The 9,861-nt window shown below is 41.5% G+C and overlaps 1 protein-coding gene across 5 annotated transcripts in view; it reads right to left on the reverse strand.

Moving 5' to 3' along the window:
* The window catches only part of LOC120055549 (catenin delta-2-like), a 118,152-nt gene extending 109,219 nt beyond the window's left edge, over positions 1 to 8,933 (reverse strand). For all 5 annotated transcript variants that reach the window (XM_039003420.1, XM_039003418.1, XM_039003419.1 and 2 more), the window contains exon 1: positions 8,805 to 8,933. In XM_039003420.1, coding sequence (XP_038859348.1) covers positions 8,805 to 8,933 — 129 coding nt within the window. The remainder of the gene's footprint in view (positions 1 to 8,804) is intronic.
* Positions 8,934 to 9,861: the final 928 nt, after the last annotated feature.

Here is a 9,861-nt window from a genome sequence, read left to right on the forward strand (position 1 = left end):
CTGTCCTTATTGAGAAACCGTCATTAGAAACCTGCAAGCCCAGTAGTGACTGCCTCCAAGCAGTAAAGAATAGAAGTTCAGCTAGGCACAAAGGTCTCCATGGCAACAGATAATTTAGAACCCCTTTGGCATTACTTATGCAACATTGCATCACAAAAGGACCCTCCCACCAGTCTGCCTGCCAAATCCTGCCGCTTTCCAATCACTCTTTTGACTGCTCCTCTCCTCAACACCATCTGCACCCCCCACTGAAAAAGCAGAGAGGGGGTAGCTGGGTGGAGGTGGTGGGGGGAGCAATGGAGTGGGGGGACGGAAAAGCTACAAAGACTGGAAGGATTGGGAGTGTAAGTATTGTGGGGTTGAGCCAGCAGAAATGTCTCCTCTCCCTTTCTTCTGGCCATAGTTTTGCATTGTGCTCTCCAGGGATACACAGTGACTGTTGTGCTTCGCTGAGAACTTAGGTAATACACGATACAGTCACTCTTTAAATATAGCTCTGTAAAAAAGACAGGAGAGTAGAAGAGAGGGCCACAGAGGCTTGGGAAGTCACTATTTACTTCCTGTCACTCACACCATAAACTCTGTATATTTATATCCTGTATGATGCATTGTAGTGAAGGAAGTATTTCAGGGGACCCAAGAAAGACAGTCATAAGATAATGAGGTAGTCAGTCTATACATGCGTAAATGACTCGGTCAGTAACTAAGCTGTTACCAGTAAAAACCTGGTACCCCTACAATAATGCATCTCAACTTGCAACTGTCACTAACAACTGTAACAATAGGCCTGAAAAAATATAAATGTGGGTATGATTGTGAAAATGATTGAATGAAAAGTAATTTTGATCAAATGAAAACTGATAGAGCTGAGGGCAGCTGAGAGTGGATAGCAGCTGAGAGTGCCTCTAGAGTGAATAAACAAAGCTATCTCCTCCCAAACCATCTCTTTATTCAAATCGTCATTGGGCCAGTATACCAATTCAAAAACATGTTCAGAATTTGAATACCCAAAGCTTAACAAGACACCAGACATATGTCTGCTGGAACTGAAAGACATAGCTAAATTGCTTAGCAGGATAGTTCCGTATACATACTGTGGAACAGTGTAGAATACCCTGAATTCAAATGTGTGTGTGGCAAAACTGAAGAAATACCCACTAAATAATACAATTAACTAGTTTAAAAAGGCAGCTTGCATGATAATTGCATTACAAGAGAATCAAGTATACTTCCAGCCCATTACCAAGGACAAGAGAGAGAGAGAGAGATAGAGATAGAGAGAGGTGGAGGGAGGGGGGGGGGGGGGGGGGGGGGTGCCCAATAGCTTGCAAACAGTACGTCCCTGAAAACACCATTAAACCTATTAGTTGGTAGAATAAATGACTAGGAGACAGAAGATGGAATTCTGCAGCTTCAGGAAACTATGGTAGCTATGGTCCTCGAGTAGACATGCCTAATTGTGCCCTGTGGTACCAAGACTGACATTTAACTTCTTCAGAGGAGACAATTTGATTACAAAATGTCATCCTGGGTATGCCTCACACATTCTTTTGGGGGTTTCATCTGATTCCTAAAAACCCAGAGGTGAACTTAATCAGTACAAAACCAAAGACAAGGAACACCCTGTAACAGAATAAGACTGTGCAGGGAACGTTGGCTGGAGAAGATAAAAAACTGATGGAACTTTCAGTACAGGTACACAGGCCTACACAAAATATGCCACATTCATATGAAGCTAGGGGTGTCCTACCAAATAACATTGAACTAACTCAAAACATTACACATTGAGATACAAGGTAGCCTATTAAGCCTAGGATAATAGTATTGGCTGAACTTGAGTAGGGAACCAATGGGCTTTAAAATCCTTGGCTTAAATACTCCCGTTGAGACAACATTTCAAAGCTTTTCCTGGGTTGACAGAGCTCACCACTACTGCTGACTGTCTTCCCACTCCTCAGCTGAGTAACACAGTGCTGGATTTCAGATTGATCTATCTAATGCCTCATTCAGATTTGTTAGAGCAACTGTATGCCTCTAAGCCACTCAAACTGCACTTCTACCTCTCTGCCATGGTTGTCTGATTCCCTCATTCAAGCCAGATGCAAAGCCAATTTTCCAAGTTTTTCCCCCTTGAGTCAACTGACAAAAAAAACCTGTCCTATATGCCAACACTTAGCAGTCTGAAACAAAGGAATTGTAAAGAAATGAGAACTCCAAATCCCTGCCTTATTCCCCAAAACCTCTCTTACTGAATAATTATTGGATCCATTTTGAAATCCCTTCTTATAATAATAATACAGTACTATGAAATTATAAGCCCTGTACACACAGTATCAGATATGATTGTGTCAGATGTATTGTTAATTGGTTGAGTTAATGCTGGCAAACAATTCGGCTTTATAATATTACAAATGAGACACAAGGACCAACACTAACAAATAGCCTAATTGACAAATGCATTGTATAATTAAACAATGAACACAATTAACTATAACTGAGGGATCGAGAATGTATCACCCTGATTTAATGTAGCTAGCTAGTCATGACACCAATCATCAACTTCAGTTAATTTCATGATGAGCATTAAATTATAAGATGTGTTATTCCTAATATTGACCCTGTCCTGCATGATCCTCATATACATCTTCACTATCTGGGCTCGACATTCACTCACAGTTAAGTCATGAGTGACAGTCTCCATATTGAACCTTTTGTTCGACATGACTGGTAAAGAGCAGCACTGTAATATCCTGAATTTGATTGATACGCTAAATGCTATTATGCACATAATTATGATATGGACAAAGTTGGAGGGGATTGATGAAGAAACTACTCAATGTAATTTACTGATGATATAATAACAATATAGAGTAACAACATCAGATTTTCAAATTAACTGACCCTTTTTTCACAGACACTATTCAGTCTCTATAACTTTATTCGAAAACGTCCTATTCATTATAATAGTCTCCTGTCCTCTATCAGCAAAACAGCCCATATTCTAGAATGGTACAAATTAGAGTGACTATTTCACAAGACTTAATAATTCACATTAATTATTTCAGGCTGCTGAAATGACATCACTTCAGCAAAACCCATTTGTTTAAACATCCATTAAGTCTAAAGAGGTGACCATGATTAAAAAAACAGATTAGCATTCTCTCCCCAAACGAAATAACACGTCTAAATATTCTAGCTAAATGCATTCCTCACATTGCTGTAGAAATGATTGCTAGATGTTTGACATGCCAGCGCTCTGAATAAGATGACACTGATTTGCATTCCCATCTTGCCCTCACATATCAGCTACTAATGGCTCCGGCTGGTTTCATTTGCTCACCCCGTTGCCTGCTGTTGATTTGATTCTTGATTTTAGAGCCTCCATTGTGAGAGGACAAAATGAGGCATCACACGTTGGCATTTACGGCACTACTTCAAACCATGGTCACTGGCAGATCTAAATGAGGCTCAATAATAACCAAGCATGGTGGAACATAGTTAATCTAAATATCCTTGGGGACCAAAAACAAAGTCACACTATACAGTACTAGAACCACCCCAAGTTTACAGTAATTTAAAGACCGGTAAGTTAAATTCAAAGTTTCACCTCAACCCAATGCCAATAAACCCTTTCCACCAACACACTCCTCAAGCCTGCTTATTGTTGATGTCCAAAGTCAACCGACCCTATGACTGAAAAATGTAGTGGTTATTTGTCCTGGTAAATCCATTGTAGGGCTAAACTGATGCTGTTTGCCATTTACTGATGTAAGAAACCATTGACCATTAACACTGCATTTCAAATGTGTATCACTGTTACACATTTGACGGTACAGTATATTGTAAGATAAACAAACATATCTAACATCAAACATGAAATGTGGAAAATGACAATACTAACAATGGAAGAAGACATGAAAATACATACACTACCGGTCAAATGTTTTAGAACACATACTCATTCAAGGGTTTTTCTTTATTTGTACTATTTTCTACATTGTAGAATAATAGTGAAGACATCAAAACTATGAAATAACACATAGGGAATCATGTAGTAACCAAAAAAGTGTTCAACAAATCTAAATATATTTGAGATTTGAGATTCTTCAAAAAGCCACCCTTTGCGTTGATGACAGCTTTGCACACTCTTGGGATTCTCTCATCCAGCTTTGTGAGGTAGTCACCTGGAATGTATTTCAATTAACAGGTGTGCCTTCTTAAAAGTTAATTTGTGGAATTTCTTTCCTTCTTAATGCATTTGAGCCAGTCAATTGTGTTGTGACAAGGTAGGGTGGGTATACAGAAGATTGCCCTATTTGGTAAAATACCAAGTCCATATTATGTCAAGAACAGCTAAAATAAGCAAAGAGAAACAACAGTCCATCATTACTTTAAGACATGAAGGTCAGTCAATTCGGAAAATTTCAATAACTTTGAACGTTTCTTCAAGTGCAGTCGCAAAAACCATCAAGCGCTATGATGAAACTGGCTCTCATGAGGACCGCCACAGGAATGGAAGACCCAGAGTTACCTCTGCTGCAGAGGATAAGTTCATTAGAGTTACCAGCCTCAGAAATTGCAGCCCAAATAAATGCTTCACAGAGTTCAAGTAACAGACACATCTCCACATCAACTGTTCAGAGGAGACTGGGTGAGAATCAGGCCTTCATGGTCGAATTGCTGCAAAGAAACCACTACTATAGTACACCAATAAGAAGAAGAGACTTGCTTGGGCCAAGAAACACAAGCAATGGACATTAGACCGGTGGAAATTTGTCCTTTGGTCTGGAGTCCAAATTGGAGATGTTTTGGTTCCAACCACCGTGTCTTTGTGAGACGCGTTGTGGGTGAATGGATGATCTCCGCATTTGTATCCCCCCATAAAGCATGGAGGAGGAGGTGTGATGGAGTGAGGGTGCTTTGTTGGTGACACTGTCTGAGATTTATTTAGAATTCAAGGCACACTTAACCAGCATGGCTAGCACAGCATTCTGCAGCGATACACCATCCCATCTGCTTTGGGCTTAGTGGGACTATCATTTGTTTTTCAACAGGACAATGACCCAATACACCTCCAGGCTGTGTAAGGGTTATTTTTTACCAAGGAGAGTGATGGAGTGCTACATCAGATGACCTTCCCTCCACAATACCCTGACCTCAACCCAACTGAGATGGTTTGGGATGAGTCGGACCGCAGAGTGAAGGAAAAGCAGCCAACAAGTGTTCAGCATAGTTGGGAACTCTTCAAGACTGTTGGAAAAGCATTCCAGGTGAAGCTGGTTGAGAGAATGCCAAGAGTGTGCAAAGCTGTCATCAAGGCAAAGGGTGGCTATTTGAAGAATCTGAAATATAAAATATATTTTGATTTGTTTAACACTTTTTCGGTTACTACATGATTCCATATGTGTCTTGATGTCTTCACTATTATTCTACAATGTAGAAAGCAGTACAAATAGAGAAAAACCCTTGAATGAGTAGGTATTCTAAAACTTTTGACCGGTAGTGTATATTCCTAAAATTCGTAGAGCTTTTTTAATGTTGACCCAGTGGGTTATGTGTGGTTGCTCACGCTTGAACTCCCTCCTCTCGCTGCTCCACAATGCACAGGAAGTAGACAAATCCCCTGAAAAGCATAAACAACGAAAACGTCTGCCTTTTATTTGTATTCAAACAACTATCCCAATGCTGTCAACAGAAGAAAAAAACAAAGAGCCAGCCGTGACTGAGGTACACCGGCTTGAATAAATGCAAGCTTATGGAGGTCTATACCCCCCCCCCCCCCCCCCCCCCCCCTTGTATGCATGCCTGTAGGCTTTTATTTTTACCCTCCTGTTAGGGCCATTAGTATGTCCCAGAGCAGCCCCATGGGTCTGTGCGATGCGTTGCGGTGGCCCACTTTACCATTCCACAGCTTGTCCTTTTCTCCCTTTTTCTTAAAAACAGGAGGAGTGTCAATGTAACCACTGTCATGATGCAGGGGATTGTCATGGTTCATTTCCCATCTACACACATGGTCTTGGTTCTACTCTAAAATGGCTGCATGTGATAAACATAAATAGGCTATATCTTATTGCTGGTAAGGAAAATCAGTAGGATACTTCCATAATGTAACTACAAGCCAAATATATTATATTGAGCACAATCTCTTATACAACTGAACATAGTTTTACACCGCAAGCATGTATACAATGACAATGTGCAGAATTTATTTTCCAGGCCAAGTTTCTCCATGTTCCGTACTAGTGAATGACTAACTGTATTAGTTACTATATTATTACAGAGATATTCTTGTGAGAGATAAAAATCAAATCAAATATTTTGTAGATGTTAATGTGAGTGTAGCGAAATGCTTGTGTTCCTAGCTCCAACAGTGCAGTAGTATCTAACAAGTATCTAACAATTCACAACAATACACACAAATCTAAAAGTGAAATAATGGAATAAAGAAATATATAAATATTAGGACGAGCAATATAGGAGTGGCATTGACTAAAATACAGTAGAATAGAATACAGTATATACATATGAGATGAGTAAAGCAGTATGTAAACATTATTAAAGTGACTAGAGTTCCATTATTAAAGTGTCCAGTGATTCCATGTTTATGTATATAGGTCAGCAGCCTCTAAGGTGCAGGGTTGAGTAGCCGGGTGGTAGCTGGCTAGTGATGGCTATTTAACATTCTGATGGCCTTGAGATAGAAGCTGTTTTTCAGTCTCTCGATCCCTGCTTTGATGCACCTGTACTGACCTCACCTTCTGGATGATAGCAGGGTGAACAGGCCACGGCTCAAGAGCCCTGCGGTTGCGGGCGATGATACAGCCCGACAGGGTGCTCTCAATTGTGCATCTGTAAAAGTTTCTGAGGGTCTTAGAGGCCAAACCAAATTTCTTCAGCCTCCTGAGGTTGAAGACTTCACCACACTGTCTGTGTGGGTGGATAATTCAGATCATCAGTGATGTGTACACAGAGGAACTTGAAGCTTTCCACCTTCTCTACTGCGGTCCCGTCGATGTGGATAGAGGCGTGCTCCCTCTGATGTTTCCTTAAGTCCACGATCAGGTCCTTCGTTTTGTTGACGTTGAGGGAGAGGTTATTTTTCCTGGCACCACTCCGCCAGGGCCCTCACCTTCTCCTTGTAGGCTGTCTCGTCATTGTTGGTAATCAGGCCTACTACTGTTGGAGGTGTGCTTGGCCACGCAGTCATGGGTGAACAGGGAGTACGCACCTTTGTGGGGCCCCTGTGTTGAGGATCAGCGAAGTAGAGGTGTTGTTTCCTACCTTCACCACCTGGGGGCGGCCCGTCAGGAAGTCCAGGACCCAGTTGCACAGGGAGGGGTTCAGATCCAGGGCCTTGTGCTTAATGATGAGCTTGGAGGATACTATGGTGTTAAAGGCTGAGCTATAGTCAATGATCAGCATTCTGACATTGGTATTCTTCTTGTCCAGATGGGATAAGGCACTGTTCAGTGCAACGGCCGATTGCATCGTCTGTGGATCTATTGAGGTCTAGGGTGGCAGGTAAGGAGGAGATGATATGATCCTTGACTAGTCTCTCAAAGCACTTCATGATCACAGAAGTAAGTGCTACGGGGCGATAGTCATTTAGTTCAGTTACTTTTGCTCTCTTGGGTACAGGAACAATGGTGGACATCTGAAGCAAGTGGGGACAGCAGACTGGGATAGGGAGAGATTGAATATGTCTGTAAACACTCCAGCCAGCTGGTCTGCACATGCTCTGAGGATGCGGCTAGGGATGCAGCCTTGCGAGGGTTAACATGCTTAAATGTCTTACTCACGTTAGCCAAGAAGATAGCTACATTTCAAAGGAATAGCATAATATTAAAACGGGCCTACACAAAGTCTAGTCTCCCTATAGTCTCACCTGCTAATCAGAGTCAATGTTTACTGTCCTCTGCACCACACACTCACAGAATACAAATGGCACCAATTACTTATGTCTCTATACCTCACTGCACCCTGCAGAACACTGACACGTTTACTTCGTCCTCAGAGAGCAACACAGAAGGGCTAAAAAGGATGGATTTCAGGCACTGAAGAGGATCTGATGATGAAAAAAGTCATCTGACTGGTGGTAGCAATTCCACCACTTTTCAACCTAATTTTCATTATCTCCAGCACAATACCAATGTCTACATATGTGAAAACAGTGCCTTTCTACATTTTGTCGGAAAAATATGTATAGTTAAAAAGTTATTCCCGATGACATCATAAAAAGTTAAAACATTTGAACAACAGTGATTTTCATCACTATGAGAATTTGGGTGGCGTGAGGAGCAAGCAAATACCTTGTTGCAGAACCTTTAAATCACTATTTTTCATTCTTTAATCCTACCCTGTGAGGTTACAGAAAAGCATTTTTTAGGACCTTTCTTCATATCTTTTTAACTACAGGTCATGGAAATGCTCATTTTTCACATTATATAAAAACTGGTATGATGCTGGAGACAATGAAAATGAGGTTGAAAAGTGGAGGAATTGCCTGTTAAAGGCTGCATCAACCAAACCAAAAATATACTTCATATTAAGTTGCCATCAGTTAAAGGGGAATTTTACTTGAATGTATATTATTCATTAGTCCATTTTTTATACAGTCACACAAAATTGTGCATTCAAATTTCATTAAAGTTTTCACAATATATTGCTTTCAATCTCCTGATGCCTAAAATCATGCAAAAGCTAAAATGTTGCTCTCATTATGACGTGTTTGCATGGAGGGCCTTGCTCTTACTCTGAAAGTCACCCCTGTATGTTACACACAGAGTAAAGCTGGAAGACCTTACCTGTTCCTTGACAGAGGCCAGTATGGCTGACGTTGTCTCCGCCTCGGAGCCGTCTCCATTAGAGGCATTTAGAACTGGGCTCAGCATGGTGGGGTTCTCAGAGTCAGAGGCTGGTTGTGGAACTGGCATAACTCCTGAAAGGCAAAGGATAATGTTAGGTCAGCATTAACATGGGACATCCTCCACTATAGCATAAAATGCAGAAATTGTTCAGTTATGATATTCATCACTTAACTTTCATGAAACAGTTTGAAGTCTGTTTGACTTTTCTCATGTTGGTTCTTCATAAATCACAACATGATGTGATAGATTGCCATTGAGGGAGAGATCCTCAGCAAAATATATGAGTGTATATTGTAGTTTCTCTCATACCTCTCACAATTCCTAACCCTTACTTTCTGTAAGTGGGTAGGTACTTTGCCTCGGTAGAAAATCTGGATACAAAGAGATAAATCTAGTTCAATCAGATTGTGAACATAGCTAAGACTTGTAAACTATATCAGTCATATCATAATCTGCTCAGTAATCATCTGGGCAAGAGCATGTACTAATGATTCCTGTGTGTGTGTGGTGTGTGGTGTGGTGTGGTGTGGTGTGGTGTGGTGTGGTGTGGTGTGGTGTGGTGTGGTGTGGTGTGGTGTGGTGTGGTGTGTGGTGTGGTGTGGTGTGGTGTGGTGTGGTGTGGTGTGGTGTGGTGTGGTGTGGGTGTGGTGTGGGTGTGTGTGTGTGTGGTGTGTGGTGTGTGGTGTGTGTGTGTAACAATGACTCTACCGTCACCTCGAGCAGAAAGGACCTAAATCTCCAGATAATCCTGATGTAGTGAGAGATCAAATAATGGCCATGACAGCAACACAGATGGCAGCTTCTAAAAGCTGATGAAAGCTTGTCAAAATTGATCCTTCCCATCCAAGTCTCTGTGCGTGTATGGCCGTCACTAGATCCCCCAGTCAGTCGGGTTGAAGGTAAGGGGAAGTCGACCGTAGCCTGGAAGCAGACTATTCTGGGATGCTGCCAGGCAACAAGCCATGGACACTGCTAACATGGCAGACCAGCATCC

This window comes from Salvelinus namaycush, chromosome 11 (assembly GCF_016432855.1).
Source record: "Salvelinus namaycush isolate Seneca chromosome 11, SaNama_1.0, whole genome shotgun sequence".
Classification (NCBI taxonomy): Eukaryota; Metazoa; Chordata; class Actinopteri; order Salmoniformes; family Salmonidae; genus Salvelinus; species Salvelinus namaycush.